Below are 24753 nucleotides of genomic sequence, written 5' to 3' on the forward strand. Positions count from 1 at the left end.
ATTATTATTTATATTACAATATTATTTACTCCATTAAATTGTGTATTTCCAAGATTGAAAGTATACAATATAAGTGTCTTAAATATACTAAATTATACAAGATTTATTTTTGACCGATTTTATCAATGTTATTTGTAAATATAAAAATTTTATATTAACAATGGAAAAAAATGCCAATCCCGGGATTGTCAAATTGTAATCCCGAAATCAGAATTTTGGCTCGGGATTGGATTCCCTAGATGGGACAGAGTAGGGTAATGCAATTTGGCTGCCAACCTTCAATTAGAAGATGACACCAGAAGAAAAAAATCTTTCAATATGTATAAAATTCTATGTATATCTGATGGTGAACCTTTTTACGTACGCGTGCCAAAATTTCCCAAATAGTATTTTTCGACTGTGACGTGCCAAGCAGTTGTTATAAGGAATTCTATTAAAAAGGTTTCAAAATTACAATTGGGTTATTGATACTCTATTTTTCACCGTATTTCTAGCCGAAGGCATATCTTTTATTCTTTGAATATGTTTTTCCTTGTTTACAAATTACTCAAAGAGATCGTGGAAGCATTTAAACTACTCTTTTTTCATATTATATTCTCCATCACTGAGCGGTTTTCCATTTTTAGAGATTATGTTTGAGGTTAAATAACAAACAGCTAATAATATATTTGAATGACTGCCGATAATTAATTTCATAATGTTTGTTGATTGATAATTCCCCGATCCTAAGGACCGACCTATGCAATCGTATATTTACATTAAACGTAATGATTATTCTTGAAAATGATTTGCTTGCAATTTTTCATTATTTATGCATGCATTTCGTCATTTCCGTGTACGCATCGATTGGTACGTAAAGATAATATGAAAATCCGAAGGAAATACGCATGGCTATGTCGTCATTATTTTGTAATATTATGTATAAATAAGTACTTAAGTAGGTAGGTATATATTTAATTGTAAAACTTTTTTATAAAAAAAAAACATCTTTTAAATACCTATATATAAAATAGTAATCTCTTTTCTCTCCAAAATGAAACATTCGCGTGCATTGCAAAATCATCTTGCATGCCATAGGTTCGCCATCCCTGATATATATTATAGAGTTTCCACAAATAACAATGAAAAACGGAATTGTAACCAACGTCTTTATTACCTTTTTAAACATACATTATTACATTAAACAGATATTTTATTATTCTTTGCTGATTCGTTTGGAAGGTTTTATCGGCGTTTCTGTTTGTTCCCAAGGCAGACGATGAGACGAAAGCTTGTACCTCTTCATCCTGGCCTTCTTGAGGGTCACCGGAGATGATACGGAAGTCAAACCTCGTCTTTGAAGTGATGTGAAGCGATCTATCAAACCGCCACCTGTCAAACAATTTAAATAATATGATTTTCGTAATATTGTTCCCAACCGAAATTGGCTTGCTACCCAAATTAATATTATTTTGTTCATGGGGTAGGCACCTAAGAAATTGCCAGACCCATGTTATTACCTACATAATAATTTTATTATATATTTTAATCAAAGACCCTTTTGTTTTAACCAATTTCATGTGTGAATACCCGTCGATAATAATTTAATAATAATACGTGGGACCGAAAAGTACCTCTTAAAGTGAACCTGCTCAAAATGGGGACCAAAACTTAGTAAATGGGTTTAATTGGGGCACGTTTAGAAAAGAAAAAAACATGTGAGCAAGACAGAAATAGTGTAGGTGTGAGGTTGAAAGTGACAGGTTGACAACTGAGCTGTTGCGCTTGTGTTTTTTTATGTGATTTTATAGTTTTTTTGCACTATCCAGCAAATTCGTAACTGCGGGGACTCAGTTAACGAATACTCGGATAATGAGGACTCACAGATCGATGACACCCTTGATTTATTAAAACATATCTATCTGGAAACTATCCATGAGGAAGGAATCTATTAGTTAAGATTTCAGATTGATTATATCATTAGCAAAAAAGTTTTTTTTTTAAGAATATTGTATGGAGCATCAAAATAACAAGTTCCATTAAATTGAAAAATTGAGTGACAATTTTACATTTCTATCTGAAAACTGTCGATAAGGAATGTTAGTAAATGTATCTGATTGGTAGGATCATTAACAAAAGAATAGTTTTTTTAAGCACTTTGTATAGAACAGGGTTTCCCAAATTATGTTCCGCAAAACGTGAAGAAGAATATAATCCTTCTGATAAATTCGCAGTGTCAAAACAAGCTTTTATTATTTTACTTTCGTTTACTACGACATATTTAAGTGAAGCAGGATTTTCTTATTATGCAGGTACGCCAGGTACGCCACCGCAGGTACGCCACACCAGATAAGAGAATTCAACTTTCTAAAATTGTGCCTGATATCAAGATTATTAAATTTGCAAATCAATGAGCCGAAAAAATAGTAGTTATTAAGACAGTACTTCAGTGAAATGGCTAATAATATTCAACCACAGGTGCGACGAAATTTTGGACTTGCTGGCAATCGGAGAGCGAACGTCGAGCTGTGACCACGTCAATTTGTTTCGTGATGGCGACGGGGTTATTAATTCTTGACTAGACTGATGACTAAAAAACGTTACCCATTTACTTGAAAAAGAAAACATGTCAATGAATATACTATTATTGTTACTAATAGAACAATAAACAGAACATTAAATGGAAGCATGTTGGATTTATATGACAAATTATATTTCGTTCGGTACGCGTCATTTGCACAATCCGCGCATCGCCTAGCCACGATCTTTTTAGACCATGCCTCAACTGAGGTATAGCCTTAAGAACTTCATTCACTTATATTTTTATGTGTTATGTTTTAAAAATAATTATTGTTTTCACTCATTTTTAAAAAAAAAATATTGATATTTGTATTATTTACCTACCTTACGAAATAAACATGTGTTCCGTTAAAATTTTAGGATATGTGAAGTGTTCCATCGTAAGGAAATGTTTGGGAAACCCTAAATTCTATACTATAGAATATCGGAGGACACCCAAATTTTGATAAAACGTATTGTCGCTGAGTTGGTATCTGTGTACCGAATTTCAAGTTTTTGTGTATACGGGAATTAGGCGAAAAGGCTTTTTAAACAAGACAGAAAAACAAGACCCTACTAGAATATTGAAAATTTTAACTTCCAAACAATAATTGAGGAGCTGAGAATTGAAAGAATGCAAGGGCACTGGTGACCAAGTTCAGTAAATCGACTATAAAGTTAATATGTAATTAGCTGTTATTAGAATTCTGTAAATGCAGTGTTGCACTCAAATGATCAAATGGAAATTACCTTGAGGTTTAAGGCACCGAAGATCTCCTGTGATGTCTTCCATCGCCGGGAATACTGAATCAGGTTCCTTGAACCTCTTCTTAGAGAGTCTAGGCATCGGTGGATTATTTGCCAGCTTGGTGGCTCTAGTTGCCCTCAATGTTGCACAAGAAACCTCTTTCTTTTCAATTTCTTTCTTCAACTGACGCAGTCTACAAAAAAAAGTATTAATAATATTATATTAATTGAACTGGCATTTATATAAATTAGAACTGCATTGCGATTCAAGAACGAGAACACACCCTCTGCATTCTGGCACGACATTTAAACTGAGAATAATTAACATTCGCTGTTTAGATATTTAACCATCTATAGTTATTATTCTGAGGTTGGGTTTATCATTTCCAACACAGCTATTGGTATTAACCAATAACTCAAAAATTGAAAAACCAAGAAAGACTGTTTCAAAAGCATTAGAGTCTAATGCTTAGACATAAATATTTTCGGGATTTCCATTATGTCAACTTGTAACGTGTCCGGAAACTTGTACGTATGCAGTTCGCCGTATGAAACTTCACTGTGAAATGTTGTATCAGAAATATATGGCCGTATATTAAAGACCGTCCAACCACTAACGCTCGCTTCACATTAATATGGTTTTGACCGTACGGTTAAAACTGTATGTGAAAGGAGCCTTTGGGTTGTATAGTACTAACATAAAATTCATGTCTAAATAAAACACGGTTCTTGTCGGTTTACACTTTACAGGAAGCCAGTAGCAAACAAAATTTGAAAATAGCCGATACACTGGATTTTTTCTTAGGTTAGGTTTTCAATCTTGAATTCATGAATTTTGCCAACATCAGCTATGAAAATTGAATTAATGTTCATATTTAATCTATTAAAATCAGAGAATGTATAGTATACGGTCAACTCTTTCCGATATGAAAGCTCACGGCGAACTGTGCCACGGTGAAATGTTTTACATACAATTTACATGTAACCAACTTGTAAACCTTGTAAATCCAAAACAACGTTGTTTCAGGAGGTAAAGACTTTAATTTTAGTTTTAAAAATAAATTCGAGGTTTGTAATTTTTTCTATTATATGGGTTCAATAGAAATCTCACTTTCATTTGCCAATGTCAATTTTCCCATATAAAAGCTGGACACTGATTTCCATATAGGTTTAGTTAAGACTGATCAGATCAGATTGAAAATTGTAAGATTCCTCATTGAAAAACTATAACTAGATAAAACCTTAGAAACATATCTGGCGACAAAAAAATGTGTGTTTGAATTCCACTACAGAAATTTTCCAATAATTTATGATAAACATATAATAAATCTCACTTGTAAATATCGGACAGTTTCTTTTTTTCCAATGCCAAAACTCTGGCAGTAGATTTCTCCTTATTTTGGTCTCTCATGTTGCGTCGCTTCTTGAGGTCTTTCTTCTTGTTCAAGGCAGGCGGGTTGATTGTTTTGTACTCCCCATCGGACGCATCCAGGTCAGGGGCCGACGGGTCTACCAAGCCCTGCCTCAATTGAGCCAAGTCTTCAGCCTGCACAAACAGAAATGTTTACTGGTTTCGTGTTTGACATAATATAACACACATGTCACTGCCAAGTTGTGTTAGAGAGATAAAGATGATTGCAACAAAGATGGTAATTTTTTTAAAATAAGTTTTTTTTTAATCTATTAAGATCAGGATGTGCAAAAATAAATCGTTCATGTCTAGCACTCAAATGAAATTATGTCAAGGTCTTAGAAACAGGCGGTCACAGTAAGCAACAATTAAAGAGGATACTTTGTATTTACATCAAAACTGAGTAACTGTAAATGCAAACTATCCTCTTTAATTGTATCGTCTAATTGGTTTTGAAACATTAAAAATACTGTGAAAAAAAGTGCCGGAACGCCGTTCTACCGCGTTGGATGACAAAAAAGCCCTCCCTATATAGGTACCATATAACTAACACAACATATTAAACAGTTGTTTATTTCTATAAACATGTAATTACCGTGAAGATAAGATAATGATGTCGAAAATAAATCGCGATCGCGAAAAATGAGGATGTGTTATCTTCAACCAATATATCGACACTAAAATATATTTCAACAATAATCCGGGATATCCAACAACCTGCAGTATGGGTTTTTTTTTTTTTTAAATCTGTGACTGGTTAAACATTATTATCACAAATAAATGTAAAGTTATCTGAACCAGTAAGTATCATTTTTCAAGGGTTATTTTCAATCATAAATATAAGAATGCTACATAAAAAAAGTCATGAATCAAACCCTCTTGAATAGTATAACGAAACAAATAATTCTCAAATAGTCTGTCTCGCGCTAGCAGATGACGATTCCCAGCGCAGTGTGTAAAAACACAGTAGCGCGAGACTGGGTGTCTGAGTGTTAATAAACAGTTTGACCACTATTTAGCTTGAGTGAGATTGCGACATTTAATGCATACACCTATAATATTACAATAAACATACTGCATTGTTTAAGTGTATATTATTATTATCCTTTTTGTTTGTTGTTATGATCGTTTAACGTTACACTGCTACATAGTTTCTATTAACATGCTGCAGTTACTGTGTTATCAGTGAATTTGAATTACATATTACAGACTTCTAATCGCAACAGTTGCTTTCTAACGTGTTACAGGTTATGGCGAAATTACAAAATCAAACAAACCTTCTTCTGCGCTGGTGTCACTCTTCGGAACATCCCCGAAGTAACTCTTATAAGATGTTTTTCTTCTTTGATCACCTTCAACTCCTCCTTTACCACACTCTGGAGTAAATCTTGATGGTCCTGTAATGAAAAAATTCAGGGATTAAGCTTTGTACCTGAGTATAAAAGCATGTGGATTCGTGAAATGAAAGAGCGGCAGCCTCGGAAAGTGATGGTTGTTGTTGAAGATGAGAGTAACAATTAGCGTAAAATCATAAAAGGTTTGGTCAGGACTGCAGTCTGGTGTATGGAGGTGAATTGCAGTTAAGTTATATATTATGTAGTATTTTATACATCATATCAGAGAAGCAAATTAACATTCCAGCATATTTATAACCTGGGAGGTTACTTTGGAAGGCGTTTATAATATTTTCATATGGTTGTATATGGTATACAGTATAAAAAAATACAGTACTAAAGATTTTTCTAGTCTCATCAGTCTCAATCAGTTCTAGTCTTACACTCTGGAGAGCGCCGGTATCCAAAACAGCATTAGATTTCTAATATGGAAAATAAATTGTAAAATATGTTGGTTTCTCACCTTATATCCTGGGTTATAACTCAATCCTGGATGGGGTGGGACAACTGGTGGCGCCCTAGGAGTCTTCCTTGGAGGTCTTGTGGGCCTGATCGCAAGTTTGTTGCAGTTTGCCGTATCTAATGTCAACCATTCGCTTTTGGGACGGGGTACTTCGGGAGTGATAGCTAAAAAATTAATTAAAAAATATCAGTAACTATCTCTCCGTCTCTGCACTGATGGATGGGTTGTAATACGTCACACTGTCTATGTTGGCCGGTGTGTGTTTTGGGATTTAACTACTAAATAAGTAAAGTTAACAGCATCGCTGCCTCCGGCTCCGATCGGAGCCGCGTCACCACTCATAGTCGGTGCCGCCGTATCCGATCGGAGCCGCCTGTATAGTAATCACGAAATTGTCATTATTTCACTGGCACTACCATTGAGTGATTTATTTCTTAGCTGGCATTGTAGATGAATATGTTATCGATATTTTTAGCTAGTTGGTTTTTAATTTGTTTTTTTATAGACATTTTTCGGCACTGAGTTTTATAAGGTCCTACCTACATACCACTTATCATTATCACTTATCGCATGTTCGGCAGTGGCAGCATTAGGTTATTTAGAATATTTTTCAGTATGATTTTATAAAGATAAAAAGTTTTTTAGTTAAGCACGCCACTGTTCAAAGAAAATATTAATTGGTCTTCATATTAGTGTTATAGTGCAGGATCCCATAGACTTTTCATCGGATTTCATAGGATCACATCCGTGATCTTGCTATATCCGTGATTGTAATAACTGAGTTCGACTGTATATACATAAGTACATGTGCATTTGTTACAGGATACTATTGTTTTGGAAAAGGAAAAATTCACGTAGAAGAACACAATATCTGAAATTATTGAGCACATTGCATATAAAGGCCCTGCACATGGTAGTGTGAGTGTGTGAAATATTATGAAAATTATAAATGTTTCTTTTAAAGACCAAGAAAATCAGAACATTAGCGATATCATCCCAAATATTTCAACAACGATAAAAGAAGACGCTAGTTACCTTCGGCTCCCCAAAGGTCTTGTTTGAATTCGCATCTCGACGCTTTCAAGTCTCTCCGCTGCTTATTCGCCAAGTCTCTATTCTTTTTTGCCATCTCCAATTTCTTCTTGTACACTCCTTTCGCCATCTTTTTCTTTTCAGTCCTCTCGCTCAGCATGACCGGCTTCACATGGTTTCTTTTACCGCTTGGGTCTTGCACCTTGGACGTGTTCTCCATTGCCTGAAAGCAGCGGGCATTTTCGGGCAGTGTAAGTAGTTTCTTTGCTCGTCGGCTCAAAAATTTTGGTTTACCCTGAGCGGCTTTGACACTCTTTGCCGACGGCTGAGAGTCTATTATGAATAGTTCGTCATCAGGTTTTGAGGCAAACGAACTGTAAGAAAACAATTAGTGCATCATTAGTAATTGAACGTTGAATAGATATGATTATTTAGGATTTAATAAGACATTGAAATGGCACCAAGGCGTCACACAATTTCAGAGGCAAGCCATACTTTATTATTATTTTGTGTTAATTTGTATTCAAAATATAACCTAAAAATATAGATTCGTTTACCCTAATCTTTCTTCGAGACGCTGATCTTCCAGGTAGTCTTCGACATCTTGAATGTCTACATTTTTACGCCACGATGATTTGTTTTTCTTTGAAATATGCCTTCTTTTCTTCGTTCCAGTCATTTTGGCAGGATCTATCATTTTGACACATGAATTGCACGTGTGTCAAATACAAAAGAATGCTGCCAGCATGAAAATAAAGATTATTAAGGAATGTTGTGATAAATTCATTATTTATGCTGAAATTATACCTATATTATGTAGGTAGCTGTAAAAAGAGCCAGAAATTACATAAGTTACACTCAAGTTAATCACACGTTAATTAAGCACCCCAAAACGTAAAAAAGTTGTCATTACGTTGTTTTTCGCGTTTTTGAGAGGGTACTATTGAATTTACAAGTAACTTGCAACCATAATTAATATTAAATTTTCGCTCCAACCCATAGACTAATAATTAGTTGCAATTATTGCAACCCCAAAGTTGACATTTCGGCTGTCATTAGTCATTTTATTTTTCTCTGAAATAACTTAAAAGAACATTACGTTAAAAATAACGTAGTAATATTTGAACAAAAAATCAAGGTAAGTGGATTTATTATTAATGCGTCTATTCATCATACAGATTGTTATCGTGCGAAATAAGTTTCACAGTCGAATTAAATCACCAACAAAACCGGCGTTTTGTGTTTTTTACTTTCATGTATTTATTAATAAAAGTATTTATTATGAGAAATCGTTGCTATTCATATTCAAGAGGCTTGAACTGTGAGAACATCACAAACGGACATATATTATTGGGTATATTTTTACAGATGTATCCTGGCATAGCGCTAGTACTGGTGTCTTTGATTGTCGTTTGCGGAGGGTTCGAAAGAGACCTGACCATCATCATTGATCCGGCGCGGAGAGACTGCTTCTTTCAGCAGGCAAAAGAAGGCCAGACAATCGATGTGGAATATCAAGTAAAGATGTATTCTATTATTACATAATATTTGATTTAGTAATTCTTTTGTAGAATGGACAAAACATTAATAAAACCAATTGTATGTGTTGCTCGGAAACCTGTTGTATACCGAATGTACTTAGAATTAAAACTCTTTTGTTATACATTTATTTGTTATGGAACAGGTGATTGACGGAGGGCAGGGAGCTCTCGACATTGACTTCACTTTAAATGGGCCCACAGGACTCATTCTCTCGTCACCAGGCAGGCGGCGAGCTGGAGCACACAGAGGCCTCGCTCCTGATACAGGAATCTACAGATTTTGCTTCGATAATACCCATAGTGCTTTCAATGCTAAAACGGTAACAATTATGATTCTTACTTGTATATTATAAAAATGCATGTTTGTAAATCACAGAAGTCTTTCAATTTATGTTTTTCAATGACAAATCGTATCGTTAAAATTATTGCTGCTGTTTTCTCGACTTTTTATACAATTCGATTCTACAAGGGTGGAGGTAGGCTGTTAAGATCCGCCATAAATAGTGCACACTAAACTTGGTCAGTCATATGTAATTGTTTTCATTTAAATAATACTACAATTTACAGATGGTGTTGGTTAGTTTTTAAAATTCAAATAAACCCTGTGAAAACCAAGCCGTTACATAATATTTTAAAATACTCGTCTATATATAAAATATCTAAAATTATGCAATTAAATCACACATAACTTTGTATATTTTATAGATAGAATAATATTTTTTAACTATTATAGTTTGGTTTTAGGTATGGATTAATGAATTTCAAAAAGTTAGCCAACAGTAAATCTTAATCCAATGAAAATAAATAAGTATGATTGAAAAAGTGTGCACAATTTTGTCATATCGCCCAAAGTATACCAAAACTGTAATGGTTTGGTTTAGACAAGTTTTACTTAATTGATTTTCAAAAACTAACCAACACCATCTATAAATTATTATTGTAATCTTAGTTCAATAAAAACAAATACGTATGACTAACAACGTTTAAGGAGGATCCTATATGCCAACAGAGAATCTAGCGGAAAAATACGAAGCTTGCAATTTGAGATTTTTTTTTGATAATTTACAGTTTCTACTGTATTAATTAATAAATATGTATTTGAAAACATTAAAAAGATTTTTTTTTAAGTCAAAGATAAACTTACAATTATTGTAAAAAAATGTGAATTTATCATATATTTGCTACATAGGTTAAGTTATTATTACATTATTTTTATAGTAATATTTATTATTAAAATTTAGTTTATTAAGTTTTCAATTTTTTACGGCTTAGATTTTTAACTAATTCATAGTTTTAATATTTTTTATATTTATTTTAAAAAACATCGATTTTTATAAAAAATATAAATGTGTATAACCTTAAATCCTTTTTATTTATATTGAATCGAGCCTAAATATTGAGACCATACCTAAATAAGATTGGTTTGTCTGGTTGATTCTGGTTTTTGGGGTGGCGGATTACTGAAAGAGTATTGTACGTCATATCGACATATTCGACATGTTGCAGACGAGATGAGTTTAGATGTGCGAGCCGGCTCGTTAGGTCATAATCGTTAGGGCAACCTAATGCTGGGTGAAAGCCTTCTCTAGTTCCTATCACTTTTCTCAGTTTGCAGTTTTTAGACTGGTTCTGCGGCTGTTTGGTGTCCCTTGAACACTATTGTATGATTGAGTTTGTCCAGCGATTATTCATTCGTCATAGGACATGTCCTGCCCATTAGCATTTTATCATCTGGTGCGATATTTGCCACCCTACGTTACCTGCGTGCCTTTATTGGTTATTTTTATGATGTTTCCATGTTATATCCGACTTTTCCGTGCCATGTTTTGATACTCTAAATCTCTCTCGGATACCTGCTAAATTTGAACCAGTAGCACGCGTTGACTGAATACTGCGCTTTATGCTCAATGAACCCGAATGCACTCCATGGCGGTGCCATGTTTTGTTTATTTTACATATTTTTATTATTGAAAACTCATTAATGTGACTAATTTTGCAGGTTTACTTTGATCTTCTGATCGAATTAGATGATGATGAGGATGATCACGATTCTATTGAGACACAGAATGAATCAGTGCAAGTGGAAGACCCTTCGGACTGGCACTCGCGGCTCATCTCCGTGTCCAGTCGGGTGTCCAAGGCGCTGGGAGGGGCGCGCCGCTTGCAGGAGGCGTCTGTAGCGAGTGCGACACGCGATGCCAAACTTGCCGAGAGAAGTCTCTCCAGGGTCACACTGTGCGGCTTTGGGCAGGCTGCAGCCATGCTGGTTGTTGGATTATTACAGGTTACTTACTCTGCTCTAATCGTAGTATTGTTTTTTCTTTCCACAGGCTTATTTAGCAAGCTCTCATCGCGTAAAAACTAAATGGTAGCCAACATAAGTCATATACTAAATTTGCTTCCATCGAGTAAAAAAATAGGTACATAATCTTTAATCTTAATTAAATTTTTTTTTTTAAATGCAACCAAAAATTCTCTTTATCAAACGGTACGTGTGTTGTTACAATGGTGGCGATTTTATTTTTATAAACTGATAACATGCACGTATCGGCCAGTAATCTCCATTCAAGTTTTTCCAAAACTATTTTTGACTCACTGATTAGATGTGACGACGTGTAGACGTCATATTGGGATGTGGAATTATACAATATTTTAATTTTCATTTTGACATGTTTTTTTCTTATTTTTTTTGTTTATTCAATTAAAATATTTTCATATTGCTTTCTTGAAGTTCACAAATCGTCGGTGAATGCAGAAAACTATTCCAACTAGCATTTGAAATATTTTCCAGAAGTGTTCTTTGAAACATCCTATTGAAGTTATTTATTTTTTATATTGACACATTTATGCATCATTATTTTCATCAATAGTCCTACTAAAATATGATGTATACATTTAACTATACAAATAATAAATAATTCTAGTAGTTCTGCATTCAGCTGACGAAATGTTTTAGCTCTCATTCCCGAGTTCGACAAATGAGCTCATGACAATATGAATTCATCTAAATATACTCTAAACTCTGGTATAAATTATATTATTTTTTTGCAGGTGATTATGGTGAAAAGCCTCTTTGATGACAAATCCAAGATTCACTGTATCATGAAGAGATTGACTGCTGGACACTCATGAACAACGTTTTTCTCCTTTCACCGATGTCTATGTCACGTGTAATATGTGTATTTTTCAAATGAACAATTTTATCACTATTACTCTTAATCATTATTCATAATACGTCTCATTCATCACACGACATAATAATATTAATATACCTATTTGACGATCTGAAAAAATTTGCAGTGTAGTGATTTTTTGTGGTACCACAGTGAAAGTAAGATGGGCAGGTACTATTTCTTATGCGGGGCATTGACTGTGGCCAGTATTGCCGACAGTGTTTACATAGTGCCACTTGCATTGCTCCACTTTTTTTGGTCAAACTATCTAACTCTACGTAGAAGGTGGTACAGTTATAATGTATTACAAATTATGTGTAATGACACAATTTTCTTTTAAAATATACTAATATTGTAAACTTAATACAGTCGCACTCGGTTATTACGATCACGGATATAGCGAGATCTCGGATGTAACGAGGAAACATCCATTGACATTTTAGTTTATGATTTTCTTCATACATTTATTCACTTTTACAACGAGCTACTTATCGGTTATACCAAGCTAAAATGTCGATCATTTAAAAACATTTCGACCCTAAGCAATAAAATCCGACCGGACAGGATGCCGCCGGAATCGGATTACGTTTATGACACTAGTTAAGTGTCTAAGTAACTACCTAATTTGTGTTTTCGCCGACAATATTGAAAAAGTATACACGCATATGGTTGAAATTGCATGTAAAAAATCCAAGGTTTGTGAAGTCAGTAGGTACCTACCAGCGTTCATTACAATAAACAACATCTTTTTTAGTTTATGAATGCCATGCCTGTTTCGGGGAAAAATTCTAATTGTGTGTTTTTGTTAGAATTGCGACTTTTTGTGTTATGTGACCGCTCATTTAAAAATACCTATTCTCTGATATAACGAGTAACGCTTATAACAAGCATCAGTCGATCCCATCTTCCTCGTAATAACCAAGTTGACTGTATGTATAATATGTATTATGAAATTTGCAAACGTAGCATTGACTGCATTTTATAAATAGAAGTGCTCTCGTGAACGACTCTTCTTATAGATATGATTTAGACCCTGGTTTTGCATCTTTCTGCTTTATATTAGAAGTAATTTTTTTTATAGTGTTAATAAATGCTAGTAAATATTCTTCAAGTCATAAACAGTTATAAGGTATTTATAACTGAAATATTTTTAACAGGAATTAATAAATACTCTTAGAGCCGGCTCACATCTAACCTCACCTCATCTGGAACGTGTCGAATACGTCGATGTGACGTCAACGTTATTCATGAAACACACGTTGCCAAATGCAGCTCCGTAGATTGGTCGAATCCGACTTTTTAGTTTGAAAAAAATCATCTAGTGCTGCTATCAACAAATCGCATGCTTCTCCATACCATCCAATTATCTATACGTTTCGAGAGGTTACGTGTGACTGTCGCTAGATAGATGTACGCGCTAACACCGGATCGACGTTTCTAGAAGGTTTGATTTACGGCAGACGAAGTGAGTTTAGATGTGAGAGCCGGCATAATGATAATAATTCCTTGATGTGATTGAAATTTTCATTGTTTTTTTTTTTTTGAAAATCTAGTCTCAAGGTCAGTAATGCGACATTCAATTTTAAAAATATCTATAGTCTTAGCTGATATCAAATTGTGCCATTAATTTTACCGACATACCATACTACTTGTGGGTTTTCAATGTGACGTTCCATCATCGTCATCAAGGGTGGGACAACCCAGGGTGTACCCTGCCCTCCAACAACTTGATGCAATATTTATCATGACTGTATAGTATCACCAGCAAAAGTTCTATAAATCAGACGTACTGGAATTATCTATTAGCTTGAACCCAGGATGCGTAGAATGCCGAGTTAAGTCACTAGTCTCAATGGTGTTTCGTGTGCATGGTCTTATATGTATGTATTGTTTACTAGCATTGATCGAACGATAAACGCTTAAATAGCCTATAGCGATACATGACATTTCAAGCATCTCGGCCTCAGACCAGTATTGTGTTATGGTTTAGAGACGTGGATATTAATTGTCAGTCATTCCCAGAAGAACTTATGAAATATCTTTTGCGAGGATGGCATGTGGCGATGTTATAATCGTGAGTTATATAAGCTCTTGAAGCTGTTAGTATGAATTTTTAGTTTCACAAACGATTCCTAGATTTCCTAGAATAGTGATTGCAATCCCAGAGTTTTTAATCGTTGGATTAATATTTTTCAATCCCAGGATTAGATAAAAGTCAAATTAAGTTAGCACAAAAATATTAACCCCAAATAAAAAAAATCCCATTTCATCACTCTTTATTACATAATATTATTATGTAAGAATTTTTATAGTTATTTAAATTACGTTTTGTTAACTATCTAAAAAAATCATCTACAATAGAATCCTGGGATTATCATTTTTAATCCTGGGATTTCAGGAAGTTCCGTTCGCATTTGTTTTATTAATGTTTTTTTGCTTGCATTTATTTTGTTCCGTGTTATTTGGGATTTTTATGTTTCATCGGTACGCACAATTTTTTTGTTGTTGTGTGGTTGTTTACAACATGTCTTTGTAAAGTGTGTTACTCTATTAAGTATTATAATATAATATACTCTATTATGTATTGTTAAATTAATAAGAATTTTTACACGGTTTCACTCTCTTTGTCAATGCAATTATTGCCATAAACTGTGGTGCGCACCATTTTTATATTATATATTAAAATATGATTTTTTTCTATACATAATGGAAATGCCCACGATAGCCGAGCGATAGTGTGTCAGCTTATAATGTCATGGTTCAGGCAATAAATCACATGTTGTTTTGGAATAGGCTGAGTAAACGGCTCACATCCATTTCCTCTAAAAAAAAACCAGTTATAGATATATTATGTACTATTATAAATCATCAGGTGTTTGAATTTAGAACTAAGATCATTACAATATGAAAAGTATTGAATGATATGTCAAATGTTAGCATGTGACGTCCTCACTCAACTGACAATTTATACTGGTGAATCTATGATACAAATCCCGCTCTGTGGAGACCCATATGATGTTTTTAGGATCGAACATAGTAAAAAAAATGGATATGCACGCACAAAAATTTATTGGCACTAGCCAGCACCTTGGAAATAATTTTTTTAATATTTTATGTTTGAGTACTGTCATGATGTCTCGTAACATCATATTATTTCATATTTCTAAATATACATGATCACAGAGAAAGAAATTTCCATTTGGCCCGAAACAAAAAGAAGGAAACTATGATCCCATCATCTACAATTTACACAACGTTTCACACTCATTTCAACGGGGTTTTAATGTTAAATTAAATTATTTTGAACTAAACGTTACATAGGTTCGGACTTTACTATATTCATGTTAAATTAATTCCAGTGATAGCAATGCAATATATTAATGATAATTTATTGTAATGACCTTATACGTAGGGGGTGTCGGTATGTACATGTCATGGCCCCCAGGCCAAGATGTTTGGCGGGACCCCTACCTATCGCTAAGGTTAAGGACAGTATGATGTTCTACAGTAGTGTTATCCAAATGGTTTCTATGTATTTTTAAATAATATCACTTGAATTATTGAGTTGTCGGCACTCGGCATCATATTATGAAGCACTGATCGCAACCCCCTTTTAGGGTATCGTATTCGCGTAGTGTGCGACCCTTTGCCATATTGGATAAATAGCCATTTTTATTAATCAGGCAACGCACTAAAAATAATTACAATAACGATTGAATTATATCAATCATCATATCACACGAAATTACATTGCACATATATACATTTTTTAATATAAATAAGTTACCAGTAAAATTACGCCTTTTTTACTATTAGAGCAAATTTGTCGTGCATGTTTATTTCACTTAACTGGTCGACCCGCCACGCCGGGCGCCCCAAAGTGGCCCGGGCATCATCGCCCCCTTTTGTGGGGGGGCCATGATGTTTATTATTCCTAATAATAATGTGATAAGCATTGGATGACTGTAAAAAAATAATATATTTATGGCAACCGTGTGAGATAAGATAGTTTTATGTATCACCCACCCACCCGCTGAGGACGTGTCTGAATATCAATAATTTATATTGATCAATTTTTTTGTGACTGCAAATGTTATTTTCTATAATATAATATCGTCGGTGTTTTGTAAAAAGGGCGAATTAACCAAAATGCCACTTTACAGGAGGAGGATTTTTAACGTTTGACATTTATTTGTTTTTTACCTGTAGATGATTATAAATATCTAACAAGTTTATAATAAAGCTTAGAAAGAATACTGTCATTATAATAGGTATTATTATATAATATTTTAAAAGGCCTAATATGTCACATTTGCTTTTTATTTCGTAATTTTGATTAATTTAATTTTAGTCGATTATCGTTTTTAAGTACTATTATGTGGAGATAAAAATTCGCCGTTTTTACACAACAAAGCTAGTGAGGTACATATTGTATTTTCATTAAAATCTCGATTTCGCCAAAATGGTTGATTCGCCCTAACTACAAAACACCGACGATATGATCAATGGGGCAAATGAATTAAAATCAATTAAATTCGTCACATCTATTGAAAATCATACTACATACATATCCTATCTATTTATTTCGCCTGTCTATCTAATAAAACTAGTAAAATCCATTGAGGTAAAAAAAATTTTTTTTTATTGAATTCATTCTACACTAATATCGGATATTTACTCTGTGTAAGATTCTTTCACCTATGGCATGTCTAATCATTTCAAAGGTCAGGATTTATACATATTTCTAAAATCATTCATATTGATTTTTTCAAGCTTCTGCCATATAATAATTGTTATATTGTCAAACAAGAACTTCTTGTCCACGTGTTAAAACTGTGTACTAGCAATCCCCTCCAGTATAGCCAATCGCACTTCCGTTTTCAAATGAAGACTGCCCCAAATTTATCATTTCATGTTACATTCCCATGGCGTACGGATTTATCAATTTGCGTAATTTGAAGCTTTTTATAATAAAAATATGTCTAAAATGATCAGTGGGTCTATTCTATACTTATCAACCGCTAAAGTGATAAAGAGATAAATATTATCAAAGGTTGGTTTGTATCAAAGTATTAGCACTTATTGTAACAAATACAATAAGTTGGTTGTAATTGTTGCAATAAGTGCTATATTTTAACAGCACCTCTTGTCTGTGATAAAATTTAGAGCGAGATAGACAGTTTTGACTGTTTAGACCAATGATACTCAACCTTTTTTTTCTTCGTGCCAAATACATATATTTGTAAAGTAACGCGGGCCGCATCACTACTGGTGTGACGAAAAAATCATGAAACCCCCCTTTTTTACAAAACATTTTTGAGATTTTAAAAATTATGCGTGTTTTTTAAATTAATCGTGTGCATTAGCAACAGCCTTATACCAGATCTGATGTGGACCATAATGGCAATCCTCTTCGGATGTCACTATCTGTGCTGTCGAAACGAATCTCAAGATATACGAAATTCCTGATAATAAATGTGTTTCGGGCCGCACATAAAAGTTTAAAGGGCCGCAGTTTGAGTATCGCTGGTTTAGACGGTTAACTTATTGTAACAATTATAATACTTCAAGACAAATATATAATAAATACTATCACTTTATCTCTTTAGCGGTCAATAGTCGCCTTGTGTATAGAATAGACCCGAAGGAGTGGTGTTAGAATTATTATTAGTAAACTTTTGGTTTATTGCGAAGAAGAAAAACAGTCGCATCTAACAGGAGAGCCGTTACATTATTGCCATGATAGGTATGTCACTGAGAAATCTTATATATGCGACTACAACGACTTCCTGTTATCGCCGATTTCTTGTTGTTGGACGGTAGTCAGTAAATTAATTTTCCATGTACGTATGTAGTTTGTCATCATGGCTACCATGAAGTCATACTACTGAAATTTTATGTTCCTTTTGCCCCATCGAACCATATACATTGTTTGAATACTTTTTTTGTTCAGTAACTAAAGAGACACAAAATTTATGTTAAGATGTAGGTATTTATTGTAAGTAAAATTTCGAGGATCTTTTTCTCAATTACATTCACTTATATATTGCTTTTAATTTGATATTAAGTAGTTGTAAATAATCCATTAATAAAATAAATTATGTGTACCTACTTGTGTACACGGGTACAGATGTACAAATATTGTATGTTCAGTTTGGTATATTTTGAGAAAATTAAATTTAAAAGATTCGAATCGATTGAAAATCAAGGAGTGAAATGGATATATTATAAGTACATATTTGAATGTGACAGATGACCTATTTAGATGTATTAATATGAGGTACTTAGAAACTAAAACGGCAGTTTCCATTTTTGTACAATGTTGAATTATCAAAAATGTCATCTTTCTTATAGGTAGGTATAATTTATGAAAAAAGTATTATAAAATGTTATTACTTATAAGTTTTTTTAACATTTTATAATACTTTTTTTTTAGAAATTACACCCATAAAGGAAAAATAAAACATTTTTATTGATTTGCACACATTTTTCAGAAATGGAAACTGCCATTTTTGTTTCTAGACCTCTCATAAGATGAATTTATTGATGAATGAAGGCATTTTGTATATATTATTATGTACATAGTAAGTCAATTTCTATGAAAACTGAACATACCATACCTGTGCATTAAGGCAGTGTTTCTCAACCAGTGGTCCGCAGACATTTTCTGGTGGTCCGCGAATTTTTGGTGTCCAAATGCCTATGCTAAAAATTCCAATAAAATTTTAAATGGAAATGTTTGTGCATTATGTTTTTGTTCTTAAAATGTTTGTTTGCTTTGTTTACGTGATAAAATGAACTGCGATCAGTCGTCATTACCATATAAATTTATAAATAATATTTTTTATTTCCGTGTTGGAGGTCCACAAAACGTTTCTCCTATTTTCAGTAGTCCGCATGTGTAAAAAGGTTGAGAAACACTCAGTCAGTGACTAAGCCATTGGATATAGCAAACTTTACTATACAAGTATGGTATATTTAATTTTGAAATTCTCTTATTATTTTTGCCAAAGATATTGATTAATAGTTATCAATGTAAATAGTTCATAAGTTTCATACGGCAATAAATCAATTAAGCAAAATTAACTTTGTATTTATTTTTCATTTGTAAAGTGTGTTTTTTCCCTCCACATCTTTATCGATAGAAATACACCTACATCAAAATCGACAAAAACCTTCCATAGAGATCAAGCTAAAATGTATGATTTAGCATTGCAGTGAAAAGAACTGCACACTTCTACTATGACATTATTCAAACAATACCCATTTGGTACGGGGTCTAGGACGATTCGCCACCAGGACAACCGGGCGCCATGCGATAGAATAAAATTCGAAAATAAATAGACGTTTGTTAATTATAGGTACTTTAAAAATATAAATTTAATATTATTATTTATATTTAAATTATTACATCATTATTCAATACTTGGTGAGAATTTAAATATGCACACATAAATAATGATTGAATTGTGCATATGTTTATGTTCCAACGATAAGAGAATTCTTTTATTTTTATATAAAGCCTGATAATTCTCAATCTGCAATAAAAACATGTTAAGAGCAAAATGAATTAAAACCACTAAGTAGTCGACAGAAACTGATTAAAATTCCTGATCTACTTTATGTTTTAAAATCGTAACGAACATCTATGTATTTCATTTGATAGTGCGGCGCCTAATTGTTCTAACGCCCAGTTGTCCTATTCCTTTGGTATGCACCATGGACCCCACATCCTGAAGCGGGCCCCCCTACCTATCGCTAAGGGTAAAGGCAGCGTGATGCACTGCAGTAGTGTTTTCTAAATGGCGTACGCGGTAAAATTAAAGTGTATTTTTAGCGATTTTTTGTAGTTTTAATATGTACATCCATTTGAATTATGGAGTTGCCGAGAATCGGCACACAGTTAAAAATTGCATCGTAAAACCATTTTTTTTTTAAAATTATTAATATTATTGAAGTAAAGGCGACTGTTTTTACTATTAGAGCAAATTTGTGATTTGATTTTGAGTGTTTATCTCACTTATCTGGTCGACTCGTCACGCCGGGCCCCCAGGCTAGAGCCCTGTCAGCCCCCCCTTTGTGGGGGCCATGGTATGCACTATAACACTATCAAACCTAATATGTCTCAGTCAGATTTTATAAAATACTTTAGGGGTTACTCCATCCAATAAGGGTTGGTAATCAAAGAAACACAGTTCTTTTTAATTTTACAATGATATTTTTATATATGCAATAAAATATGGCCTGAAGTAATTTTCAGAATAAAATAACAAACAGGGTTGGGATAATAAATAATAAAGAAATATGCCAATGAAAGTTCTAGTCTATTTTGTATTATTTTATTTCGTAAAAACATTGTTTCATTTTAATTCGTTCACATGTCGAAAGACAATAATTTTTTGTAAATGTATAAAAATATAAAAAAATAGTCATTCACAATGATGTCATTAAGTATCACTAGGTTTAAATCGTTACTTGCTAGTTTTATTTTATTCCTTGCTTTGGATGGCAAAATCCATACTTACAAAATTTACAACGAGCAGAATGGTCAATATTGTCGTGCAACATTTAGTTAGATGATTTTTGCAAGGAATTCATGAAAACTGATATATTTATTATGTAGGTATCTATGCATTAATGTGCAATTTTGATAATTCAACTTTTGGTTATGTTTGATAGTGATCAAATTTTGATGATTGAACTATTTTCATCGTTCATTTTACCAGAAATGAAATCCAGTTTTGGCCAAACTATTTAATGGGATATATTTTTATTTAATTCGTTTATTTTTAATGTGTTGCTAAGAGTGAAATAAATATATTTGTCAGACTAAAAAGATGCCATAATACAAGTGTGTTGGTGATTTCTGGTATAAACTATATAAGTAATATCATTTCAGAAAACAATATTATTAGATAGTAAATTTGCTCGTTAAGTCATCGATATTCTTATAATTTAAGTAGTATGCATTATGGTTTAGAGATGTATGTGTTGGTATCGAAGCCGGCTTGCTTGACGTTCTGGTCGATCCAGTTTCTGAACTTGGAGACATACGTGTACGCAGCTGGGAGGTTGTTGTTACAACCAATTCCCCAAGCGACAATGCCTGCTTGATGATAACGGTTGTTGGAAGACGGGCACGCTAGGGGAGCTCCACCATCGCCCTGGGAAATTAAAATGTTTCATTATATTGATGATTGTCAACAAAGTAAAAATAGAAAGAGAAATTCCTTTTATACAAATGTATGTATTGTACATACCTCGCAAGTATCTTTTCCAGCGGTTCCTCCGGCGCACAGGAAAGTGTCGTGAAGTACAAAACGAGGGCCAAGTCTCGACCCTTTGAATGCTTTGTTGCATGTAGCATAGTCTACTACGTCCAATTCAACTTTCTTCATTATGACAGCATACCTGCCTGCTTTGCCTGGATAAAATAATGTTAATGAAAACATCTGAATTGTCATGAATATTTTACAAAGTACTATATATATATTTTTGTAGACATTCTGAGTATGTTTTTATTGCTCTCTATAGCAAGACATTGTGTCCGTGAGCAATCAAGGATTGAGGGCCAGGTGATTAGTTATAGGCTGTTTAAGGTTCTGCTTGTTCCGCACCACATAGTGACAATAAGAAACACAAGTGATAGCTTTCAAAATAAATTGCAACTGACACATTTATTTTAACATACTTTTGATATTTTTGCATCTTGGTCTAAGGCAGGGAACTCAGAAATAATGGGAACTGAAATACATAACGGGTAAGGCGAAGCAGGTAACCGATTCGAGTAAGGAAGAATCCGGGTTAAACTTACACACGTGTTAAGAATACGTTTTACGTCGAATACTAAAAACTGCTCTCGGTTTATGCATTTACGCTCATTTAATGTTGGTGTATTACACACACTATTGCAAGTGCATATTCATGCTTCATTTTCGTAGGACACTCACACATTCAAAACCCTGCATCAAGATGCGGCGTATTGAATATAGACTATCGGTATTCTATTTATTATCCGTTCTGTGGTCTAAGGCTTTATTTTTTCTAAAAACAAACTTCTTATGCATATTGTCAATATTATATAAATACTATTATCACTATCCGATGGTAACATTCTACCCATAGATGATATGTAATTGAATGTGATGTCACCACTTACATAGTTATGGATTTGCACCGCCAGATTCAGTTCACCAACTCAACAAGAAAAATATAAAACTCACTGGCAAGTTGTTAACTTCAGCCGAATTGGATATTAATTACTTTCAGTCCAGAAGTCATCCAAACAATATTTAATTAAATATTAAACATTAACGTTCCACGCTATGTTTTCGGCAGTTCAATTTGATTATAAGTACATATGCATAGTAGACAAGTAAATGCAATCAAGTGAAAACTCAATTATTAAGTTAATTGGCCTTTTAATAAAAATTCCTGCCTGATTCCCATGACCACTAAATTATCACACATTTGAGGTGATTGGTTCCAAAATTCAGCCAACAACTACTAGACAATTTACATGGCAAAAGGCATAATATGTCTTATGCTTTAAGGCAGGTGTAAATTAATTCTAACCATTCTGCATACTTTATTCCATACTCCATTATATTTTTTTTGTTTTTAATAAAGCGTCAATTACATTGAGCTACTTTACGAGCTGTTTGTCGGCGAATTTACAATCTGCCTGTAAAGTCGCCCAGTGTAATCATCGAACAAGCTAATAAGCAGATTGTAAACACTCTACCGAGAAAAATTGAAAGCCGGTCAACTTTACACGCTACACGCCGGCGTGTGGGCCTACTGTGTCTGCGCAGTAGAGAGCAGTAGCAACCTCCCGGTAAAAAAACGAACTACGTTCTATCAAAATAGTCGCTGGCTTGTGGCTTCTCAGCGAATGGAAATTTTTGTGTGTCATCATCATAATCGCAGTAGCTGAATCGCCCGCTATTAAATTCGCCAACAAACAGCTCGTAACGTATTTCAATGTAATTGACGCTTAACTACTGGAATAGAATTGGATACTTACTATGGGTATACTAGAGACCAAGAAAGTTTTTAATGGAATACTATGATTATATAAATCTACCTACTTCCTACACCTATACCAAACAGTGGCGAATGGTGGAGGAATCAATTGAACCCTGCCTAATCCTTGCCATAGTAGATAATGGTAAAAATATTCGTTTATGGTTTGGTTAGGCAGGGTTTAATGAATTTTAACCGTCCGTAATATGTATTCTTAAATTAACGAAAACAAATGAATATGACTGAAAAAGTGTGCACCATTTTTGTCAGATCGCCCATAGCATAACTAAACTATTATGGTTTGCTTTAGGCAGGGTTTAATTGAATTTTAAAAACTAACCAGCACCATCAGAAAATTGTATTCTTAGTTAGATGACTGACAAAGTCAACTATTTATATCAAATCTTAACAGCCTATCTCCACCCCTCGTCACTGACACCAACACAAAAATCTGTTATAATAAAAAAAAAGTAGCACACCTGTGTGGCTAGTATTGAAATTATTAAAAAAAAAATGTCTTACCAAATACTGTTTTACCCCAGCCGGTTGCAATGCACTTCTTTTTGTAGTCGAAATTCTTGCTTTGTTCTGGCAAACAAATCTGCAAAAATAATTGAATCTCTTATGAACACACAATTTTTATTGAGATTATAAAGAAGATTTTTTTTTACCATGTACGATCCTGAGAAGATCATGGGCCTCCACAGGGTGGAGGTTGTATTAAGAGATTGTTGTTTTTAAGAGAAATTGACGTTAGCCACTTGCTCAACCTGTTAGGTCCATACTGTGGGTCCAAACACACATAAATGTGAATTTGCCAGACCCGGGATTCAAACCACCCAAGATATTATAAGCTTGCCGCGTAACCGCTCGGCCATTGTGGTTCATTATTTACGCGAACATTATCTGGACAACACTGGAAACTAAAGCTTGCATAAAAGATATCGTAGAAAACCTTCTTCTATAGAGATGGAGCCTAAATGACTACAGTTTACTAATCTTCATTAAAACTATATAGAAAAATGGCATTTATAACAATCTGAAATTTGCTTCAGTGATTTTGATAGAGAACCCATTGAAGGCTTTACCTGTCGGTCGTTTCTTCAACATCTTTGGCATGCATCTATTTCCTGGAATTTCCCGTGTTCTCATATTATTTCATCATATTTGTACAAAAAAGAGTATTCGTCTCTGTTCTGGCAGAACACACTAACTGGAGAATACTAGTTTTGAGTAATTTGACTTTGAAGTTGTTAAAATGTTTGAAATAATGGTCTATCAAGTGAGTTTATTAAGTAATCGTAAAAAGGATGACATTAAAATAAAGTCTGTTTATTTATTAAGAAGGTTTCCAGACGGTAAAGTTTGAAATAAGGAACATTTTGGTACTAACTCAATATTTCATTTTTTTCGAATTAGTGTCTTCTGC

General features: G+C 33.6%; 3 protein-coding genes across 3 annotated transcripts in view; 1 reads left to right on the forward strand and 2 right to left on the reverse strand.

The window, feature by feature from the left end:
* Nucleotides 1-1134: 1134 nt before the first annotated feature.
* On the reverse strand, nt 1135-8319 carry LOC147066809 (ribosome biogenesis factor Nop53). The gene is made up of 7 exons (XM_085954253.1): nt 8143-8319; nt 7589-7959; nt 6554-6717; nt 5974-6093; nt 4620-4831; nt 3289-3479; nt 1135-1371 (listed from the first exon to the last, which is right to left on the reverse strand). Exons 1-7 carry the CDS (start codon nt 8280-8282, stop codon nt 1196-1198), a joined length of 1374 nt encoding a protein of 457 aa, XP_085810379.1. The 5' UTR covers nt 8283-8319; the 3' UTR covers nt 1135-1195.
* Nucleotides 8320-8597: 278 nt separating this feature from the next.
* Nucleotides 8598-14546, forward strand: LOC147066810 (transmembrane emp24 domain-containing protein 1-like). The gene is made up of 5 exons (XM_085954257.1): nt 8598-8723; nt 8954-9103; nt 9270-9446; nt 11126-11410; nt 12178-14546. The coding sequence occupies exons 2-5, from the start codon at nt 8954-8956 to the stop codon at nt 12256-12258; spliced, it is 693 nt and encodes a 230-aa protein (XP_085810383.1). The 5' UTR covers nt 8598-8723; the 3' UTR covers nt 12259-14546.
* A 6078-nt stretch (nt 14547-20624) lies between these two features.
* The window catches only part of LOC147066811 (phenoloxidase-activating factor 2-like), a 38046-nt gene continuing 33917 nt past the window's right edge, over nt 20625-24753 (reverse strand). The window contains exons 7-9 of the mRNA XM_085954254.1: nt 23847-23925; nt 21560-21723; nt 20625-21463 (exon numbers count right to left, since the gene is read on the reverse strand). Coding sequence (XP_085810380.1) covers nt 21269-21463; nt 21560-21723; nt 23847-23925 — 438 coding nt within the window. The 3' untranslated portion in view covers nt 20625-21268. The remainder of the gene's footprint in view (nt 21464-21559; nt 21724-23846; nt 23926-24753) is intronic.

This window comes from Rhyacophila brunnea, unplaced genomic scaffold (assembly GCF_057557595.1).
Source record: "Rhyacophila brunnea isolate RB1 unplaced genomic scaffold, BYU_Rbru_1.0 scaffold_4, whole genome shotgun sequence".
In the NCBI taxonomy this organism is placed as follows: Eukaryota; Metazoa; Arthropoda; class Insecta; order Trichoptera; family Rhyacophilidae; genus Rhyacophila; species Rhyacophila brunnea.